Consider the following 23268-nt stretch of genomic DNA (forward strand, 5'->3'; position numbering starts at 1 on the left):
ACAGTAACCTATGTTTCTTTCCAGTCCAGATACATATCTTTTTTTTCTCTTAGGAATCATAGCTGTCAGGCCCCCTATATCCTATATTTGTAAATTTGACAATTTTTAAAAATATGTATTTATTTGAAAGTCAGATTTACAGAGAGAGAGGGGAAAACGGGAGTGGGGGTGGAGAGGAATATTCTATCTACAAGTTCACTCCCCAGATGGCTGCAATGGCCAAAGCTGTGCCAAGTCAAAGCTATGAGCCAGGAGATTCTTCAGGTCTTCCACGTGGGTGGCACAGATCCAAGCACCTGGGCAATTCTCCATCGCTTTTCCTAGGCACATTAGCAGGGAGCTGGATCAGAAGTGGAGCACCTAGGACTCAAAATGGCGCCCACATGGGATGCTGGTGTTGCAGGCTGCAACTTCACCCACTATGCCTTACATTTTTTAAAAAGATTTATTTATATATTTGAAACTCAGAGTTAGAGTTAGAGTTAGAGAGAGAGAGAGAGAGAGAGATAAACTTGCCAATTTTTAATTTAAATTTAAAGTTTTGCATTTTTCCCTCTTCTTGCATTCTACCCCTTGAGGCAGAGACCTGAAAGTAGTTCTCTTTTTCTACTATTTTTCTGCAAGGGTCATTAATGAACAATCCTTCCCCCAGTTTTCACAGCATTTTGTGGAGCTATATTGTTGGGTTCTGGCCAAAGGAATATGCATCTGGCCCTAGTCTATACAACTTCCCATGAAGTTCTTCATGCTTTCTCTTTTGTCTACCAGGACCTGAGAGAGGGTTCTGAAGGGCCTGGAGAAAGGCAGAGTGACTACACAAAAGAGGTCTTGATCCTGAGTCATTTCATGAAGCAATCTCCACAAATTGTATTGTAATGTGACATGAGCAAAAAATAAACTTTCATTAAGGCACTGAGATTGGGGACTATTTGTTTCAGCAGTTAGCCTACTTCAGCTAATACTATCTTGACTGTATCCATCCAATATTCCAGCCTGGAGAGATAATGTTGGCTCTTGATTCCATTACCTGTCTCCGTAAGGGTCCCTTTCAATGACTTGTTGTTGTTCACCTGCTCAAACATGCTCCCATTTATCTTCAGCTTTCTGGGGCTAGATGGGAAATAGTATTGGCTTTGAGGCCTTGACTTTTATGCTGTGGGATCCTGGTGTGTGACTTGTGCTCTACAAGGAAAGCAGCTGTCACTGTTAAGGATTTACTTTAGAGTATTTATAACTATAAAATTGATGGATAGATTAACCCAGGCTACAGTTAGGGAAAGCAGAATGTAGATTTTCCGTGATAAATTTGATTAATGTATAGAGTTCTATGCAGAACAAGCTTGATCAAGTTAGACTGTCTCCTGTGTTTTTTTTTTTTTCAATGAATGCCTCTTCATTTTGTCTTAAATACTCTTCTGTAGATTTCCTGTTTTACTATCTTATTTTTATCCATAGGAGACCCCTCAAAAAAGAATAAGCATTTATATTGAAATAAAGCAAGTATATTTTTCAGTTATCACTAAACAGTTCTATAGAGAGAGCACTTTTATTCTATCAATTTTATTAGTGAGAAACACACGGCTCAGAGATGCAGAATAACATACACAAGGTCACACAGCTGATAGTGGCAACTCTGAAACTAAAACCCATGCCTGAAGTTTCATGCCTACTTTCTGCTCCATGTAATTCAATCCCAGAACATCCTACTCTGACTAAATGGTCCCATCCTCTTACTACAATTTGCCCTTGGTATCCATGGGTTTGGCAGTCATAGATTCAGCCAACTTCAAACCAAAATCATTTTTTAAAAATTGCATTTGTTAGTCAGCATTATGAAAGAAGGTGAAGGCAGAAGATCTCCTGGTAAAAGTACAAAGGAAGGGCCGGTGCTGTGGCGTAGCAGGTAAAGCTGCCGTCTGCAGTGCCAGCATCCCATATGAGCGCCAGTTCAAGTGCCAGACACTCCACTTCCAATCTAGCTCTCTGCTATGGACTGGGAAAGCAATAGAGGATGGCCCAAGTGCTTGGACCCCTGCACCCGTGTGGGAGACCTGGAAGAAGCTCCTGGCTCCTGGCTTCGGATCAGCACAGCTCTGGCTGTTGTGGCCATCTGGGGAGTGAACCAGTGGATGGAAGACCCCCCTCTCTCTCTCTCTCTGCCTCTCCCCTCTTTGTGTAACTCTTTCAAATAAATTAATAAATCTTTAAAAATAAGTATAAAGGAATTCCAAAGCAAACAGTAGGAATATTTATGGAAAAATGGTAGGACAATATCATTACTTATCAATAATAACCTTGAATGTAAATGACCTAAATTCTCCAATTAAAAGATACAAATTGGCTGAATGGATTGAAAAAACAAGACCCATCTGTTTGCATCCTACAAGAAACACTCCTCAGCAACACAGATGAAATGAAAGGATAGGAAAAGGTATTACACGCTACTGGAAAGCAAAAACGAGCAGGTGTGGCCATCCTAATAGCAGATAAAATAGACCTCAGCACAAAAACTGTTAAAAGAGACCAAGAAGATCACTATGTAATGCTTAAACAACAACCCAGGAAGGTGTGACTATAGTAAATGTATATGCACCCAATGCAAGGATACCTGGCTATTTAAACCAAATATTAATGGATCTAAAGGGAGAGTTGGACTCTAATACAATAGTAATGGTGGACTTTAACACCCCCCTTTCAACAATAGATAAATAGAAAATCAACAAAGAAACAACAGAGCAGTTTACACTATGGACCACATGGAGCTAACTGATATCTACTGAACACTTCATCAGACAGTTGAAGAATACACTTTCTTTTCATCATTTCATGGAAATTTCTCTAGGATAGACCATAGGCTAGGCCATAAAGCAAGACTCAAAAAATTCAAGAAAACTGAATTCATACCATGTATCTTTTCACCATAATGGAGTGAAGCTGAAAATTAACATCTTAAAAATCTCTAGAAAATAAGCAAACACATGGAGACTGAACAACATATTCCTGAATAGACAGTGGGTCATAGAAGAAATCAAAAGAGAAATCAGAAATTCCTGCAAATTAATGAAGATAACAACACAACATATCCAAACTAATGATATAGCATAAGAAGTGTTAAGAAGGAAGTTTGTAGCAATTATTGCCTACAACATAAACTGAAAAGGCATGAAATAAATGAGCTAGTAATGCATTTCAAGGACCTAGAAAAACAGCAACAAACCAATCCTCAAATTAGTAGGAGGAAATAAATAATGAAAACTATAGAAGAAATAAAATTGAAACCAAAAAACAATACAGAAGATTAGTGAAATGAAGAGCTGGTTTTTTGAAAACATTAACAAAATTTATATGCCATTGGCCTAACTAACCAAAAAAGGAAGGAGAATACCCAAGTCAATAAAATTAGAGATGAAAATGAGATGTAACAACAGATACCACGAAAACAAACAGAATCATCATGAATTACTACAAAGAGCTGTATGTCAAATCTAGAAGAAAATGGATAGATCCCTGGCCACATACAATTTACCAAAATTGAATCACAAAGACGTAGAAAACCTAAACAGACCAATACGCAGGATGGAGATTGAATCAGCAATAAAGACTCACAACAAAGAAACCCCCAGGACCAGATGGCTTCACTCCCAAATTCTACCAGACTTTTAAAGAGGCACTAATTCAATTCTTCTCAAACTATTCAAAATAATTGAAAGGGAATGAATCCTGGCAAAATCCTTCTACGAGACAAGCATCACCTTCATTCTAAAACCAGAGAAAAATACAGAAAATGAAGAAGAGTATAGATCAGTATCACTGATGAACATAGATTCAAATCCTTAAAATACTAGCTAATCAAATCAAACAACACATCAGAAAGACCATTCACCCAGACCAAGTGGGATTTATCCATGGTATGCAGGGATGGTTGAACATACACAAACCAATAAATGTGATATATTACATTAACAACTGAAGAGTAAAAACCATATGATCATCTCAACAGACGCAGAGAAAGCATTTGATAAAATACAACATCCTTTCATGATTAAAAAACCTTAAGCAAATTGGGTATAGAAGGAACATTCCTCAACATAATCAAGGTAAAATACTACAAACCCACAGCCAACATCATATTGAATGGAGAAAAATAAGAAGCATTTTTACTGAAACCCAGAACTGGACAAGGATACCCACTTTCACCATTACTATTCAATAGAGTTCTGGAATGTTTAGGCAGAACTATTAGGCAGGCAAAACAAATCATAGGGAATTGGAAGGAGGAAGCCAAATTATCCCTGTTTGCAGATGACTATATATGTGTGTGTGTGTGTGTGTGTGTGTATATATATATATATATATATATATATATATATATATATATATATATTTGCCAAAGGACTCCACGAAGAGACTGACTACTGGAGATCATAAGAGAGTTTGGTAAAGTTGTAGGATATAAAATCAACAGAAAAAATCAATAGCCTTTGTATACACAGACAATACCATGGCTGAGAAAGAACTTGTATTCTCAGTACCACTCACAATAGCTACAAAAAACCTTAACCTTGGAATAAATTTAACCAAGGAGGGGAAAGATCTCTACAATGAAAATTACAAAACATTAAACAAAGAAATAGAAAAAGACACAAAACATGGAAAAATCATCCATGTTCATGGATTGGAAGAATTAATATTGTCAAAATGTCCATACTGCTGGAAGCAATTTATAGATTCAATGCAATCTCAACCAAAATACCAATGACATTCTTCTGAGACCTATAAAAATGATGCTAAAATTCATATGGAAATACAAGACCCCCAAATAGCTAAAGTGACCCTTTTTTAAAAAATATTTATTTTATTTATTTAAAAGAGTTTTATTTATTTTATTATTTAAAAGAGTTACACCTTTCTCTCTCTCTAACTCTGCCTGTCAAAAAATAAAAAAATAAAAAATAAAAAAACAAATAAAAGGCAGAGTTACAGAGACAGAGAGAGCGAGAGGGAGAGGTCTTCCATCTACTCATTCACTCCCCAAATGACTGCAATGGCTGGAGCTGGCCCAGGCCAAAGCCAGGAGCCTCTTCCAGGTCTCCCACATGGGAACAGGGGCCCAAGGACTTGAGCCATCCTCCACTGTTTTCCCACACACGTTAGCAGGGAGCTGGAATCAAAGTGGAGCAGCCAAGATGAGATCCGGTGCCCATACAGGATGCTGGTGCTACAGGCAGTGCTTAATCGGTTACACCACAGCACCTGCTCTGGGAAAGCAGTCTTAAATGACAAAAACAAAGTTGGACGCACCATAACACCAGATTTCAAGACACACTAAAGGGCAGTTATAATCAAAACAGCCTGGTACTGGCACAAAAAATAGACATGTAGACCAATGGAACAGACAGAAACCACAGAAATCAATCCACACACCTACAACTAACAAATCTTTAACAAATGAGCTAAAATCAACCCTGGAGAAAGGACAGTCTCTTCAACAAATGTGCTGAGGAAATTGGATCTTCAAATGCAGAAGTATGAAACAAAACCCCTATCTTATACCTTATAAAAAAATCAACTCACAATGGATCAAGGATGCAAATCTACAACCTAATACCATCAAATTACTAGAGGAGAACATTGGGGAAACTCTTCAAGACATTGGCATCGGCCAAGACTTTTGGAAAAGACCCCAGAGGCACAGGCAATAAAAGCAAAAATAGACAAAGGGGATTATATCAAGCTAAGGAGGTTCTGTACTTCAAGAGAAATACTCAGCAAAGAGGCAACTGACAGAATGGAGAAAATATTTGCAAACTATGACAAAGGACTAATATCCAGAATCTGCAAAGAGCTCAAGAAACTCAACAACAACAACACAAACAATCTAGTCAAGAAATGGGCAAAGGACTTGAATAGATGTTTTTCAAAAGAGGAAACTCAAATGGCCAACAGACACATGAAAACATGCTCAGGATCACTAGTTGTCAGGGAAATGCAAATCAAAACCACCATGAGGTTTCACCTCATCCCAGTTTAAATTGCTCTCATACAGAAATCAACAAACAACAAATGCTGGTGAGGTTGTGGGGGAAAAGGTACCCTAATCCACTGCTGGTGGGAACGTTAACTGGTGAAGCCATTGTGAAAGACAACATGAAGATTTCTCAGAAATCTGAAAATAGAGTTACCAGGGCTGGTGTCGCAGCTGACTTGGCTAATCCTCCACCTGCAGCACTGGCACCCTGGGTTCTAGTCCCGGTTGCTCCTCTTCCAGTCCAGCTCTCTGCTGTGGCCCAGGAGTGCAGTGGAGGATGGCCCAAGGGCTTGGGCACTGCACCCACATGGGAGACCAGGACGAAGCACCTGGCTCCTGGCTTCGGATCGGCGCAGTGCAGCGACCACAGCACGCCGGCCGTAGTGGCCATTTTGGGGGGGGGGATGTGAACCAATGGAAAAGGAAGACCTTTCTCTCTGTCTCTCTCTATATATCTAAATCTGCCTGTCAGAAAGAAAGAAAGAAAGAAAGAAAGAGAGAGAGAGAGAGAGAGAGGCAGGGAGGGAGGGAGGGAAGGAGGGAGGAAATAGATCTACCAAATGACCCAGCCATCCCACTCCTGGGAATTCACACAAATGAAATGAAATCAGCATAAGAAAGATTTCTACCCCCAGGTTTATTGCAGCTCATTCACAATAGCTAAGATAGGGAGTCAGCTCAGATGTCCATCAACTGATGACTGGATAAAGAAAATGGTGTGTGTGTGTGTGTGTGTGTGTATTGTGTGTGTATAATTGGAATAGCACTCAATGGTAAAAAAAAATAATAAAAATATTGAGAGGCAAATAGAACCTGATAGAAGGGGCTTGATAATAATCTGGTGGGCTTTAGGCCTTGTAAATTCAGAGGCCCAGACCTATCTATCTCTTCACATGGGGTATATCCTAAGGGAGGTGTGAACCTCCTAGGGGAAGGCACTCTGTTGACTTTCATTACTTGGCTGGCCTGGGAGGAGAGCTGGCCAGGTAAAGGCAGGGGGCATCTCTAACAAGAAATTTACAGTTCTGCCTGCAATGTTGCTGACCCTACTTGACCATCCCCTCAGCTGCAGTGGTCACTTTGGAAGTTGGGCTGAGTGAAGGGCTTTTCAGCTTAGAGCCAATAAGATCTGTGGCTCTGACCTGGGCATCCTTCGACTCCAGGGCAGGTCCATCTATTTGCCTCTCAATCAGAAAACTTAATTGTAGCTTAGACAGCACCTTTCTTAGCTCCTCTAATAATGACTCTGTCCTTTGTTCTAGGCCCTGTCTAGTGCACTTGGGCCTCATTCCTTTGTAATCATAACCTCTACTCTACCACCAATGGCTCTACTCCCAACATGTGTGTACTGATGGTCCTCTTCCCCACTTAATGCTGTATAATTGTTCAAACCTGGTAAATGCCACTCTTAGGATCATTGGTTACTATCCTCACTCTGTCTTTTATGACCTTGTCTAAATATGATCAGAGTCGGCAAACTTGGAAGGCTTCCATAGCCTTGGCAACTCATGACGACAGCCTAGGATGGTTACTGGCGCCATAAACTAGAGTGTCAATTTGTTGGGTCAACAACAGGAGCCACTGTGCACTTGCTCCTCATGTGGGATCTCTGTCCTTAATGTGCTGTACATTGTGATTTAATGCTATAACTAGTACTCAAACAGTATGTTTCACTTTGTGTTTCTATGTGGGTGCAAACTGTTTAAATCTTTATACTAAATTGATCTTCTGTATATAAAGAGAATTGAAAATGAATCTTGATGCAAATGGAAGGGGAGAGGGAGCGGGAGAGGGGAGGGTTGCGGGTGGGAGGGAAGTTATGGGGGGGGGAAGCCATTGTAATCCATAAGCTGTACACTGGAAATTTATATTCATTAAATAAAAGTTAAAAAAAAATAATAAAAATAAAATCCTGTCTTTTGCAACAAAAGATGCAACTTGAAACCATTATACTTAGTGAAATAAGCCAGTCCCAAAAAACACAAATATCATGTTTCCCCTAATCTGTGATAACTAATAGAGTACAAAAAACTATAATGTACATGAGTGAAAACTGACATTTTGATATGTGATTATTGCTTGCAGTCCTTGTTTCTACTGTCGAGGAACAGGGTTTTTCTTCTTCTTGCTTTTTGTTGAAGTCTTTATTTAGTGGAGGGTTAAGCTTATGATTATAAAATAAACTGAAAGGAGATTATTACAAAAGTTAAAAGAAAGAATAAGAGAAGAAGAAGGAGGGTGTGAGCATGGGAGAGAGGATAGAATGGGAAGTATCACTATGTTCCTAATTCTGTATATATGAAATACATGAAATTTGTTCAGCTTGTATAAATAAAAATTATAAAAAATTAAACTTGACAACTCAAAAAAATTGCTTCTGTACTGAATATGTATAGATCTTCTTTCTTGTTATTAAATCCTAAGTAATATAGTATAACAACTATTTATAGCGCATTTACATTGTGTGAAGTATTATAAGCCATCTAGAGATGACTAAAGGAGATGGGCTGCTGTGCACAGGTTGTTTGTAAATACTGTGCCATTTTGTGCAAAGAACATCCATGGATCTTGAGTCTGCAGGGGAGGAGGTCCACAGATCCCAAGGGATGACTATGTTGTTGTATGTGGCAGAAATAGTGCTGGAGACACAAAGGTAGAAGAGAGGAGTTCACACATGTGAACAGCAAGGAGAGATAAGCAACTAACCAACAAATGCACAAAACATGTTCTGTAGCAGATACATGAGCAGAATGGTGGGAATTTGTACAAATCACAGAAGACTTCACAGGGAAAATGCATTTATAGCATTTGAAAGGTGAGTAGCGGCTCAGCTGGCAGAGGAGGAAAGAGGTTTGGAGGAAGAGGGAAAGGTATATGGAGAGACAAGGGGCCACTGTAAGGTCCCTTCTGGGTCTGGGTCAATCTGGAGATGCTCACTGGGACTGGGACAAGGAGACACAGGGGGAAACAGTGGGGCTCAGTGACATGCGTCATGTTCAGTGGCTGTTTGTGAAGTCGTGATGGGTCTGGCTAGAGACACCTACAGGGGACTTTTGCAGGACAACAAAAATGCAAGTGGTAGACAATGAAGCCATGAGAAGAGAGGAGCTGGGTTTGGGAGATGGTTCTGAGAGGAGGATGGGAGTGGGGCGAAGCAGGAGTTCCAGCAGTCAGGGGATGGTCCCTTAGGAAGCACAGCAGAGAATACAGCAGATGCGCTGAGCCTAACAGCACACAAGCCGAGTCCAGGTCTAGCCACTACCAGAGCACAGAAACAAAACCCAGATAGACGACAGTCAACCCAACAGGAAGTGGGTGCAATTCTTTGAGAAGCTGTGGGGAAAAGCAGAGCTGTTTTTCCAACACCAAACATGAATTCTCTCAATGTGATAAAAACTTAACACAAAACCAGCCCCTGCTTCCAACCTTTCTTGTCCACTATTCCTGTGTTTCACAGCACAATCACCCCAATTCCCGAGGTGTGATCGTGCCCTGGAACTACCACTGTGGCTCTCTGGGAGCTGCATAGAATGTAGGAAGCTGAAGAAGTCTGTGGAGAGGGAAATGTGCGATCCAAGCAGCTCTACATGGGGAACTGATATTGATCTGTGACAAAATTCTTGATCATTTTGGAATGTGAGCAAGCAGGCAAGCTCCCCAGGTGCCGGAAGGGGTTTAGGAAGGAGGACTTGCTTCAAAATAAATGTCATGCGTTTTCTTTGTGAAGAAAGAAGGAAAGGGGAGAGTTACGGGGAAAAGAACAAGGGCAGCTTTGGAGAGAATGTGAAGGAGGGGGGAGAGCGAGCAGCAGCTCTGACAGAAGTAACAGAATGCTAACACGTCCAAGAAGCAGGGAGAATGACCGCTGGCTTCCATGACCCAGAGACTTGAGAAGAGGAGGCAGCCCCGTCGTTCCAGCCAGGACCAGCAAGTGGAAGTTATGGGGGGAAAAAATTACAATTCCATCTCAGAAACAGCTGTATTGACTTTTAAGTTGGTCAATGGACACTAAGCTTCCATCAACATCTCACATCTGGCCGCCTTCTGGGGTTGACTGGGGTTGACGGAGTCAGGATTAGATGGGGAATATTCAGAGCTCTGGTCACCACTGGGTTCTGATCCCCCTCTCCTGTTGTCAGCCTTCCGTGCACAGCCAGATGCTGCTGCCTTGGAAATCTGGTCTCTTGTCCCAGATTAATAAATCTGTGGTTCTCAGATTTCATCCTTTGGCCTGGCTTAGATAGGCATGTGCCAAACTGCACACAGCTCTTCCCAGTAGTTGCAGAAGGCAAAAGCACACAGTATCAATCTCCAGAGTTACTTTTGTTGTATTGACTCCCACTTGCCCTTGGCTTTCTCCAGGGACCAGGCCAACACTCAAGGACCTACACAGACTCCCTTCCTCTCCCTCTGTTTATCAGACTCACAGTCTGGAATGTATACAAAACCAGCAGGAGGCTGGCTTATTGCACTAACGTTTACCTCTGTTACCAGTAAACCAGCCATGCAGTCTGAGTCGAGGGATCTTGGGTGTTTACACGCCTCTGGATGCAGGAGCAAACGCTCCCCAAAGTGTCTTCCTTCCTGTCCCTCCTCCGTCACTAGCACGTCCCCAAGGTGGAACACAGGCTCTCCTGGCACAGGAGGAGAATGAGAATTCTCTTGGCACTGGAGCTCATAACAAAGGACCTGGTGTGGTGCGGGTTCTGCCTACCTCATTTCTTCTCCCACTAGGGCCTCTGTCAGCCCAGTGAAAGTTCTTGCTCTTCCTAATATGCAGAGTTAGTTTGCTCTGCATAGGAAGTGGAGGAAAGTGACACATTTCTGGGCTGAAGGGAGAGCCTGGTTTGGGTGTCAGAATCAAGGAGCATTAACCAAATGCAGAGGGGAATCCCAAGGCAGGGGAGCCCCGTCAGCTTCCCGCTTCATCCCCCAAACACACTTCACCAGAATAGCCCTCAACAGCCCACAGCCAAAACTAGAAATCCAGACGACAGACCTGCGCGTCCCAGCCTTAGGGTCTCTCTCACTCCCTCATCTGACTGCAGTGTGCTGTGGAAGTGATAACAGTGACAGTCCCAGAGGTATACTGTCACCATAAAACATCCCAAATTTGCAAGGCAGCCCAATAAACAACTTATTTGCAGTACCAAAGGTTTCTTACAGCTTTATGAAACTACTTCTTGGGGTCAGTGCTGTGGCTTAGTGGGTAAAGCCACTGCCTGAAGTGCCGGCATCTCACATGGGTGCCAGTTCAAGTCCCAGCAGCTCCTCTTCCAATCCAGCTCTCTGCTGTGGCCTAGGAAAACAGTGGAAGATGGCCTAAGTCCTTGGGCCCCTGCACCCACAAGGGAGACCTGGAGGAAACTCCTGGCTCCTCGCTTCAGATCAGCGCAGCTCCGGCCTTTGCAGCCAATTGGGGAGTGAACCAATGGATGGAACATCTCTTTCTGCTTTTCTCTCCCTCTGTAACTCTAACTTTCAAATAAATAAATCTTTAAAAAAAAGCTATTTCTTGAAATACAAGTATAAGACACGCCCAAGCGGAGATGTGTGTTTATGAATCATTACCAACCTGATCCTAAAGGCAGAGGCTAAGAACTCACCTAATACCTAATTTTTAAAAGTCATTGCCAGGCAAGAAATAAAGATACTGCATCTCAGTAAGCGTCCCTCCAGTAAAGGATTCAGTTTATAGAAATTCAATTTACACAGCAGTCTTGAAGAAACACACCAGCAAGGCAAAGCCAACCCAGAGACAATCTGCTGAAGGTAAAGTATTTCAGGAAGATCCGTCTGAGGCTTCTTCTCATTCATGGTTCCTCAGAGCCCAAGTGCAGATGGAGAATTCAAATGGAGAAACAGGAGGACTGCAGGGTCATTGAGTGGGATGAGCCACCCTCCAGCTCCCATCCCCAGAACTGTCTTCTGTATCCCAAAGTGCAGCTGTGATGCCACAAGGGAGGGGAAAACAGTACAGGTGCTACAACTGGAAGCATCACTTCTCTTAGAAGATCAGGTAACCAAGGGTTGAATAATCATCATTGAATGGCCAGGTCTCCATCTCTTGGGCTGAATGCTGGCTTTCCCTATCAGTTGTGTGATACCTTCTAGAACTTAGTGTCTTCATCCATAGCATGGGTGTACATACAACACAGTGCTATAAGGTTCTCACTAGAATAATTTTAACTAGTGTAGACAAGGTACTTAGTTCAATGTTGAACACATGAGAATTCGATATACATGTTATTACCCTTTATTAATGTCATTAATATTTAATAGTATAGAGGGAGTTCCTTGTTTACTTTCCATAAGTTAAATAGAAACTTTAACCAACTCTTGCCTCCTTCAGAGCCATCTATTTTGTCTCCTTACTCTTGTAACAAAATTGGAGTGATTGGTAAGAGCCTGCTGTTTGGCCCATGCTGCGAGACCACACAGAGTCTGTGTACCGAGATGCCTAATCAGAAAGGGCTCTTGTCTTTGGACATGACCTCAAAAGGACAACTCCCCCGCTGGTCTCCTCCTCTTCACAGTTTGCTTGTTAATCGCATCATCACGTAAGACTGGGAGCTCTGTCAGATGGACAAGCGAGAGCCAGCAACCATCAGTCTGAGGTGGGAGTGAGTGGTATTGGAGTCCCCATCTCCAACCCAGGCTCACACATTCATCAGGAAACCGACTCACTTCAGCTCCTTGCAAGCAATCTGACCTTTGTCTAATCCTGGGGGGCAGGTGGGTGATTGGCATTGGAACCAAGCTGCTCTCACACAGCTTTTCTGTGCCACAGACCTCAGCCTGCTTCTAACTGCCTGCTCACACCCATCTTCCCTAAGGGTACCGCCACCTGTGTCCAGCACGCATGGAGTGCCCAGCACCCACAGGTCCTCAATAAACACATGGCAGGTGAAGAAATGCGTGCCATGTTTCACTCGCTGTTCTGAGCACCACGTACTGAAATAATTCCCTTGTGGGAGATGTGGGAAGCTCAGAGGTAGGAGCAATGTGGCAGAAGCTGAATAAAGAAAAAAAAAACCTGAGAATTCCTGTCCCAGAAAAATCTCTTTTCTTGAAAAGAAGAGGGGCAGGAGTGGGGGGAGGACCATGTGACTGGCTAGTGTCCCTGTCCTCCTGGATCTGAGTCGTGACAATTTCCACACGATGCATCTACACGTCTCTAAGTAGCAATTCATTCATGAATAAAATTAATTTCTTGAACCAAAAATTAATCCTCTTTTTCTCTGCCTCACTGACTCCAGATCTCTCTTCTGAATCTCTTCTGAAAACATGACTGATCTGGCCTCCTCCCCTTGGTCTTCTTGGTCACTCCCTTCCTGGCTTGCACATTTTTATCCTCCTATGTTTACTTCTCGGACTGTCTTTGTAACCGTATGTCAGGTCACAGTGTAGTCCCAAAGACATGGAAGAATGTGTGGCAGGAATCACTGTGCCCTGGGAGAACTTGGGGCAGGTGTCAGAGTTCATTCTGATCGAGCATCCATGGAGCAAAGATGCCCACCAGTCACTGAGATGTATTAAAGATGTATTAGAAGACCTCCCCTCCCTAGCTCCTGGGGTGTCACATTCCAATGAGTTTTCTGGTGTGCAGGTTGTCACTCACACTGGGCTGATCTCTGAGCCTGCTCTAGAGCCCAGAAATTGGCAAGCTCCTTCATGAGAGATGTTTTTGAAATTGCACAGAGGAGAGGCCCCATAAATATGGGGGAGGTCCTCAAAAAGTTCATGGAAAATGCATATTATGGAAAAAAATTTTTGTCATGGATTTCAACTATTCTGCATTGAAATAAACTTAGCTTCTCATTTCATTTTTTCCATAAGCAGTCTATAACTTTATTTATTTGACAGGAAGAGAGCGAGCGAGCTAGAAAGACAGAGGCAGAGATTGCTCATCTTCAGGTTCATTCTCAAAATGCTAGCAACAGCTGGGGCTGAACCAAGCTAAAGCCAGGCGCTTGGGTTCTTCCATATGGGTACAGGGACCCAACTACTTGAACAATCACCTGCTGCCTCCAAGGGTGCTCATTTGCAAGAAGCTTGAATCAAGAGTGGGAGCCAGGACTCTGATATGGAACGCAGGTATCTCATGTGGCTTCTCTATGCCAAATGCCTACCCTCATTTTCCCAACGAACTTTTTAAAATAATTTCACACCTGTGACAATAGCAAGAAAGCAAATGCATGGTCTAGTAAGCTTAACCTAAAGTTAAGTCTAAATGATGCTGGGTGTTTATTTGACCCAGCTGTCTCAGTAGACCTTAAAGTACCGCTTACTGTATACTCACTAGGTGAGTGTTCCATTCATTTCTCCACAGTAGAAATGGAAGCATCGCCCCGGTCCTGCCTTCTCCAGATACACCTTTATCATCACCTGGTTTTATGTACCCCTAACACTAGAGAACAGCCTGTCCCTCCCCAAGGGGGTGTTGAAACTGCACACTGAAAGACATCAGTGTCCCAAAGATACTTTTGGCATCTTGGACGCACAGGGTACGGAAGGGGAGAGAGAGACACAGGAATGCCCCGTTGACATTCATATTCGACACATGGAGCTGGCTGCTCAGACCCGGCTTTGCATCTGTGCTTCCGTGCCGGTAGACAGACTGCTCCAGTGTCTACAGCATCATTCCACAAGCCTCCACCTGGGGAGTCTCCAGGTATTCATTAGGACTTGCCTAGACACTACCTTCAACTCCAACTTTCCTTGACCTTCCTACACAAAGGAGTTTAGCACTTTCTCCAAATGTACTTGTCTCTACATTCTGACGCATCAGTAAGTGTGTCCGCCTCACCCTAGTTTATTATCAGAATCTAGAGGAATAAAAACAGACTTGGCCCTCAAAACGTTTTATTGAATTGAGTGGATGTGGCTCTGCTATGCTCCTGGACTGTAGCTGTTTGTTTATGTGTTATTTCGCCTTGCTCTGAGAACACAGCACACTTTTACATCTGGCTCATTGCCTGTACTCAAGGGCTTTGTGCAGGTCTGCTGTGCTGGTGTGGCAGGTTTTCAGACCAGACGTGGAGACAGAATTCTGCACAAGGACAAGGCTGTACTGAAGCCCATCCTTTAGACCCTTCTGGAAGGACAGCCATTTGGTGAAGATCTAAGAAACCTTATACCACATCTACAATTCAGATGAGCGTCTTAGACATCAGAGGGGCTGTATGTTTGGCCAGCACTGGACTCTTCGTGATCACGGTGTATCCCCTGCCAGCTAAGTACTAGCACTGGACTCTTGATTAAAGCAACCTGTAAACAGAGCGTGCCCTCCCTCTCCTGCCCATTTGCCTCTGAAAATTGAGAAATAACGCCTGTGACCAGAACCGCAGGTGCATCGTTTCTAGGTTCTCTAATCTGGCTCTAACATGAATCGCAGCACCAGTCTGTGCGACATTCCCCTCTCTCCTTCTGTCCTGACGAACTCGCTTGCAGTCAGAATGTAAACCGAGTGAGACGTGGGGAGACCAACCAGTGCACCAGGCCCTGATTGTTCTTGGCTCTGCTAACCCCCTCCCTCGCCGGAGAACCCTGGCTTGCTTCGCAGGGCCCTGCAGCCGCATGATAACGACTGTAAGAAGACCCGCGCAATCACTGGGATTTACCTAGACAGGCAAAGGCCGGCAAAGGTTGCCTTTGGTTGCCGTTTATTTATGAGGACTGTGATCTCTTAATTGGCGATGGTGCCTCTCCCAGGGTTCGCTGTTTATCCAAATCAGTGTTTGTTAGTCGGGGAGACGTGGTCCAGATGACAAATCAGCTCTGGCGCTCCTCCTACAATTGCTTCTGCAGCTGCTCCCTGCTTCCTCACCTCCCCAGCTCCCGGGAGGCAGCCACAGGCTGCTTCTAGGCCCTCCTGCCTTGTCTGCTCTAACTACTCCTATGCGTTCAGTGCCTCAGCGGTAATGACCCCTAACTTAACCCCACCTTGACTGCTGTTTCAACTGCTAACTTCTCCTCTCCGTATTCTCTGCTCCTGAAGTACATCACGGGGGATGCACCAGGCACAGACTCCTTTCTGTTCTCACCCTGGTCATTCTTGCTTCCCTCTGAAATCTTAGTGGTTTCCAGGGCAGCACCCCTTAAGGTTGAATGCCACTCTGCTTGTCTGGTCAAAACGCAGATTCTGATCAGCAGGTCGAGGTGATGCCTGAGGGCCTGTGTTGCTTCGAGCTCGGGGGCGGGGGTGGGGAGGGAAGCCCACCACCGCTGCTCTGCAGACCACAGGAGGCCCAGCGCCAGGGATCCAGTAGCTGCTGCTTCCTGTTGCCCACTGCCCTTATATCGAAGCTATCGAGGAATCTCATATTTTGTCTTGATGAACTGCACATGACCTTTTTCTAGGATTGTTGGCCTGGCACTCCAGAAAGTTCCCCTGCCTTGTTAACTGCCACCATGGACCCCTCATCCGATTACTCTATTCCCTTCGTGTCCAGCTTTGTTTTACTTTGGTTCCAGAATTTTCAAACTCTCCCTGAGATGTGATGTCCTCTGTCGTCAACAAAGGTTTCTATTTAATTTTATTTTTCCCGTTTTCTTTTGTTCTCTTCCCCAAAGACTTCCGGTGTTATCTCCCAGACACTTCCTTTCCAAAATGAGGTGGTCAGAAATGCAGGTGACAAGGATGGAGGTGAGCATTTTGGAATACGACCTCGCCTTGCTTTCCTCCGTTACCCTCATTGTTCTGTTGTATTTCTAACTTTCTCTCTTAATTTTAATTTATTCTCTGAGTTTTGAGTGTTTCATCATAGCAGTTTGGATTTTTTCCAATCCCATGATTATCTCTCTATTAAAACCTTAATACAAAAAGAAATTAAAAAAAAAAAAAACTCGACTGCTCATTACTTTGATTTGTAGCAAAGAGAGAATGGAACATTACTGCTAGAGTGTTTCGAGAAACCATATTTACATTTGCATCAGCTCAATTTAGGTGCCTGATTAGGCTGCGTGCTATGATGAAGTTGCACTTACCAGTCAAGGGGAAGTGGCGTGGACCAGAGTAATGAGCTGGAGTCTCCAAGGCAGGAGCCCTGAGTGCTATTTCTGGCTGTGACTGGCAGCCCCTTTGACCTTGAGCAGGTCTGTCTCACTGTCTCAGACCCTAAGAGCCCTGATTTGCCTCTGAGGGCTTCTATGAGAGGTCGGTCGCTTAAGTGTTGATTGTGGTGGGGGCGTGGAATGGAGGAGGGCTCACAAATGGAACCGGAGACAGGATCTCTGCCCAGAGAGTTCTTCCCAATAGTCTATTAAGATAAGAGATGGTGTCTGAGACGTGGGCTGACTGCGCAGATCTTGGTCTGACAGGGATATATGACAGGCTGAGAATTTAGTCAATAGAATGTAAAAGCTTGCCCTAACTAGGCGAGATGCCCAAGTCCATTCGCATTCTGTTATTTAGGGGGGGCTTACCCAGAGAGTCCATTGTCTGTTTTGTCTTAACAGTGCCACTCTGAGATTGTGGGTTTCATGCCTGAGTCCAGCGAGCCGTCACAGACTGGTCTCTGGAGGACCATCCTGTGAAAGACAGGCTCAGGAAGCAATCTCTAAGGTTAGGAGCAAGAGCTTAGCCCATGGCAACTCCAATATTTGCTGGAATCATCTTGCTCCTTCTGGCAGCCGGTGAGGCCAGTACAAATGCACTCGAGAGAAGAGTCAATCAGTCTTCGGTTGAGCTGTCACCCAACAAAGAGCTGGAGTGAGAAGTGAGGGTGAGAAGTGAGGGCTAATATGTTTGAAAAGGAAAGCAAGAGAATGATAATATTCCCCCTTCTAATATAGGGAAGTTCTCAAATGCAGGCTCCCCCTCTGCAGATGTTGTAACAAAGGCAACACTCAAGGTCTATATCTCATCCCCATTCTTGTATAGGCTAATATTCATGGAGAACAATCTAATAACAATAGGCAATAGTTCTCCAGCACTGTTCTAAGTGCTTTGCATCAATTAATTCATTTAATTTTCACATTAATCAATTAGGTGGGCAGGATTGTTGTCCCCATTTTACAAATAAGAAAATTGAGGAACAAAAAATCTAAATAATTTGCCCAAGCTTCTCCAACTGCAGCTCAGCATTAGAACCCTGGCCACCTGGAACTTTCCCTCATAAGTACCCACGCCTACATGAATACACATCTGTAACAGAGAGAGCAGCGATCTCCAGGGTCTCCAGGTTCAAGAGACCGGGAGCTATTCCAGAACCAGTTACCCTCTCAAAGCGTGAGCACACTCTGACAGTATTAGACTCTTGCTGGACAGGGGCCAGTGCTGTGGTATAGCAGGCAGCACCGGCATTCCATATGGGCGCCAGTTCAAGTCCCAGCTGCTCCTCTTTCGATCTAGGCTATGGCCTGGGAAAGCAGTAGAAAATGGCCCACATCCTTGGGGCCCTGCCCCTGTGTGGGAGACCTGGAAGAAGCTCCTGGCTTCTGATCAGCGCAGCTCCAGCCATTGTGGCAATTTGGGGAGTGAACCAGCGGATGGAAGACCTCTCTCTCTCTGCCTCTCCTTTCTCTGTGTAACTCTTTCAAATAAATAAACCTTTAGAAGAAAAAAAGAATCTTGCTGTGCAGTAGTTACGATCTGTTCCACTTTTAGAAGGGAAGGAGGGTCTCTCTCACACGTGATTCTGCCCAAAAACTGCAGTTCCATCGGAAAGTCTCCTTCTTCCCTTTCAGGGTCCGTCCATCCGCTATCTTAGATGAAAGGTACGTGTGAAGACCATTTGACTTCTAGTTACCAAAAGCTTTCTAAAACAATGAAATGACACACCGATTCTCTTTGAGACCCTGTATTTCCCCCAGAAAGCCCTTACGATTTCTCGATAAACTCTCTCTCCCTTTGTCTTTCTGCATGACAAGATGGGAATTGGGAGATGACCCTGCAGGTCTGTTTTACCAGTTTTCAGTGACTTGCTTTAGTCTATGTAGGCAAGGCCTTCAACTTGCCAGAGAAGTCGCCACTAGAGAGAAAAGCAGAGGGCATGAGAGCGCATCCCCCTGGAAGAATGTCTAGCCCCATGGTATCCCTGGGACCCTGTTTATGCCTAACAGGGAATGGCAGACCTCCCAGAATGCTCCAGGAGCAGCAGCGTGAGGCCGTTCCCGCCTCACCCACTGAAGGGCCACAGATCAGAATGCTCCGTTCGGTTCCTGTTTCCCCAACGACAGGTTCATGTGCAGTAACCGACCCCAGAGAAACAGAGTGGCACAGTGTAAGAGCTTGTCACATTAAATGATCAGAAAACCATTACCCACTGATAGGGCGGTTGGTGGTGCAGCGGCGATTAGAGCCAATCCCCACGGGCCGGCCCTGAGCTGCTGCCCAGGCTTTAACTGGCTGCCAGGCCCTCCGGACTTGGGCCTGGGCCTTGACGAGAAGGAAAATCCATAACGGGGAAGAGGAAGCAGATGGTTTATTCCCTCTGGTTCTGAATGCTCTTTGAAGTGGATAGTGGTGTCAGGATTCCCAGGTCTGACTTCAGCTCCCGTCCAGGTTTTAAAAAATTATTTTGATGAAATCCCTGCTTCTGTGGGGTCTGGGGTAAACCAAAAAGTCTAAGCTAAATTAAATCTTATTTTACTGAGTTGGAAGGATTCTCTGCTTAAACATATTCCAGAGTGAATTTTCCCTTTTTTTTTTTTTTTTTTTTTTGGGGGGGGGAGGGATGGAAAAAGAAATTCATCCAAGAAAAGGCTCACTCTGTTTGCCTTATAGAAAATGTGCAGGCCTATGTCTAGATTCTTCTGTGTTTACCGAAAGCCAGGTTAACCCTTTGTTCCCTGCCTCCTGGATGCACTTGTTGTCACCTGAGCAAGTGTTAACTCAGCCACTCCCAGGCTGGGTTGGCCACTCTGCCTCCGTAGCTCCAGGTAGTTTCCCAAGGTAGTGTTTCAAAGATGTCAAGGACCAGAGCCCCCAAAGCAAGGACTCTGAACCACAGCCCCTTAAAGGATCCGGCTGAATCAAAGTAGACTGGGAGGGACATGGCTGAAAGGAGCGATGGCAGACTGCTCCTGAAGACAGGATTCTGCTCTAGACGTGTGGGCCCAGAAAGTTCCTACCCCGCCCCTGTATCTGCCTCCCGGGCTGGCAACCGTGAACCTGGTGGCTGGGCTTCATCGATTATAGCTGTCTTGTAACTGGAGACTCTTCGAGTGCTGAACACTTCTGGACACTTACCTGAGACCCAGTACTAACCTAGACAGAGCACCTGGTTACTGTGGACATTTAAAAAAAATTCTCAGAAGAAGGTCTCTAAATGTGTTTTATACAGACCTGGACTCTGCTGTCTGCCGAGCCATAAGCTCACCCTGGCTCCACATTTACCAGCTGTGAGCCCTTGGGCGAGTCCTTAACTTCTCTGCACTACAATTTCCTCATCTGTAAAAAGGGGGAGAAAAATTGTTCTGCCAGTCTAGAGCTGTTGTAAGGATTAAATAAGGTAATTCACATAAGTCATGCCGAGGGCTAAGTCCTGCAAGAAGCCATTAGTATGCTCATATGGGTGCAGATGCACACACCAAAATATTAACAGTAGCAACTCTGGATGCTGGAAAACAGGTGATTTTTAAATCTTTTTCTGTGTTTCTTCATGTTTTCTCCCATTTTTTTGCATTAGTAGCTAATTTGTAGTTAGAAAATAATTGCATTCAAAAAAAAAAAAAAAAAAGGAAATTCTGCAGGACCTCCCAGGGTTGTCTACAGATGCAGGAAAGGGGAGGAGGGAAAGTGAGAGATGACAGGAAGGCAGCTGGGTGGAGTGCACTGGGGCTTTTAAACCCCAGGAGGCACCTGTGGGAGCTGTGAGGCCAGCACGATGGAAGAGCACTCTTCTCTGAGGGTCCTCGCCCAGGGGCCAGGAATAGGGGACAGATTTATCCTGCCTCAGATGGACTGGGCAGCAAAACAGCACTCCGGCCTCAGAATCAACCCTTGGGACATTCGGATCTGGCTAAAAGGTCCATGAGAGTCTCACAGGCATGGAAAGCCATGACACGGTGGCAAAAAACAATCTAAATGAAAGATCCTGGTGAACAAGACCCCAGCAGAAGGAACAGGCCATCAAGGAGAGAGGCGCCTTTCTCTGAAGGGAGGAAGGAACCTCCACTGTGACACGGCCTTGACTAAAGTTCAGAGTTGGTGAACTCAAGGGGCTTCCATAGCCTAGACAGCTCATAGCAAGAGTCTCAGGTGATTGCTGACGTCATAAATAAGAGTGCCAATTGTTAAATCAACAACGGGAGTCACTGGGTACATGCTCCTCACGTAGGATCTCTATCCTTAATGTGTTTTACTATGAAACGTAAAAACACTACTAGTCGAACAATACCATATACCTTGTGCGGTTGTGTGAGTGCAGCCTGTTGAAATCCTTGCTTAGTATATACTAAGTTGATCTTCAGTATATGAAGGTAATTGAAAATGAAACTCGATAAAGGGCGGGATGGGAGAGGGAGAGGGGAGGGCCACGGGAGGGAGGGAGGTTTGGGGGGGGGAAGCCACAACAATACAAAAGTTGCACTTTGTAAATTCACGTTTATGAAATAGAAAATTAAAAAATTTAAAAAGAAAAAAGATCGACTGGGCAAGTCTCAAGTATTTGAGCTCTGTAGCTCCTGGGCGGGGCCTAAGGGGTGGGCAGGTCCAGCCCATTTCCAAGGGCAAGCCCAGGTGAGCCCTTGGTGTTGACTAGAGTGAGGGCAGGTTTGTCACCAGGACCCCACTCTGCAGGCCTCCCCAGACCTCCACGGCAGGCCCTGGAGCAGCCCTCCCTTCATTTGCATGTCTCAGCAATTACAACTCGTTAAAGAAGCTAACCCATTAGTTAAAACCCGGCCCCAGCATCTGGCTCTGACATCCTAAGGTAACAGGGCCACATGCTGACTCCATGCGCCTGATTTGTCCTCAATTTATAAGCAACACAACCTATAAATAGAAACCCTTTTGCTAAATTCCCCAGGAGGCATCAGCAGGTTTGCCAGCTTGTGTGTTTTCTTCTTCTTTTTTTTTTTTTTTAAAACCAACATGGTAGGCCCATCTCCCCATCCTCACCCCCAGCTCAGCCGGAGGGCACGGCAGCAGGCTTGGAGGTTGGGGTAGGCACGCATCAGCCAGACCTTGCATGCACAGGGAACCCCACCCCATGCCGGGTCCCCACTCACCTGTAGATCCTGTACCTGGTGGTGAAGCCCTGGCGGTAGCGCTCCATGAAGTCGGCATAGTCCTGGGCGCGGTGGAAGGGGCCGCGGTCGCTGAGCAGCCAGTCCAGCGGGGGTTGACCGGCCGACGAGGCGTGCTGCTCGGGGCCCACTGCGGCCGCCGGCCCCGAGAGCGCCCACACCCACGCGGGCAGGCCCAGGGCCAGCAGGGCTGCCCATGGCGCCGCCGCCGGCCCAAGCCCTCTAAGCCGAGTGCCACGCTGCCACCTCATGCTTCTCCAGGGCGGTTGGTGTCTTCATTCTCTCGCCACGCTCTCCCCCTCTGCGCCGCTCCTCCAGGGCTCCGAACCTGCAAAAGCACAAGAGTGATTTCAGGTGGGCGCCCCGGTCTGGACCGTCACACAAAACTGGGCAGGGTGGGCGTTTGGAGTAGCCTGGGACATCAGGTGCCTGGAATCAAGTCCTGGCTCTGCCTCCTATCCGCCCCCTGAATGCGCACCCAGTGAGGCAGCAGGTGGGGGTGCCAGTAATCGGGTCCCTGCCGCCCCCATGGGAGACTTGGGTGGAGCTCCCGGCTCCTGGCTTCAGCCTGGCGCAGCCATTTGGACGGTGACCCAGAGGATGGAAGAGTCTCCCCTCCCCCTTCTCAGTGTCCGTCTCCCTTTCAAATAAATTAAAGTCGGGGGAAGAAAAAGAAACAGGGGGCAGGGCCCATTTGGAAATCCTTCATCCTGCTAACTACTCGGTTCTAAGAACCGAGTAAAGGGCTCAATACATATCATTGCATTTAATTCCTCAAACAAACCTTTAAGGAAGCATTGCAGTCATCATTTTACAGATGAGAAGACAGAGCTCACAGAGATTAAGACGGTTGCTGAAGTTCACATGGATAGCGAGTGGAAAAGCCAGCGCCGGAGCTCAGGGGGTCTGACTCTTAACCCTTGGGTTTGCTTCCAGGCTTCTGGCCTTGATTCAAGCCCACCACCTGCTCCGACTTCTGCTGGCAAAAATACTCAATGTGCTTCCATGACCACTGCAGGCTATGTGCTGGTTCCAGAAACTGGATG

At 45.2% G+C, this 23268-nt stretch overlaps 1 protein-coding gene across 1 annotated transcript in view; it reads right to left on the minus strand.

The window, feature by feature from the left end:
- BRINP2 (BMP/retinoic acid inducible neural specific 2) overlaps positions 1 to 22473 on the minus strand; it is a 62333-nt gene extending 39860 nt beyond the window's left edge. The window contains exon 1 of the mRNA XM_062193836.1: positions 22205 to 22473. Within this exon, the coding sequence (XP_062049820.1) occupies positions 22205 to 22473 (269 nt within the window). The remainder of the gene's footprint in view (positions 1 to 22204) is intronic.
- Positions 22474 to 23268: the final 795 nt, after the last annotated feature.

This window comes from Lepus europaeus, chromosome 5, assembly GCF_033115175.1.
Source record: "Lepus europaeus isolate LE1 chromosome 5, mLepTim1.pri, whole genome shotgun sequence".
Taxonomy (NCBI): Eukaryota; Metazoa; Chordata; class Mammalia; order Lagomorpha; family Leporidae; genus Lepus; species Lepus europaeus.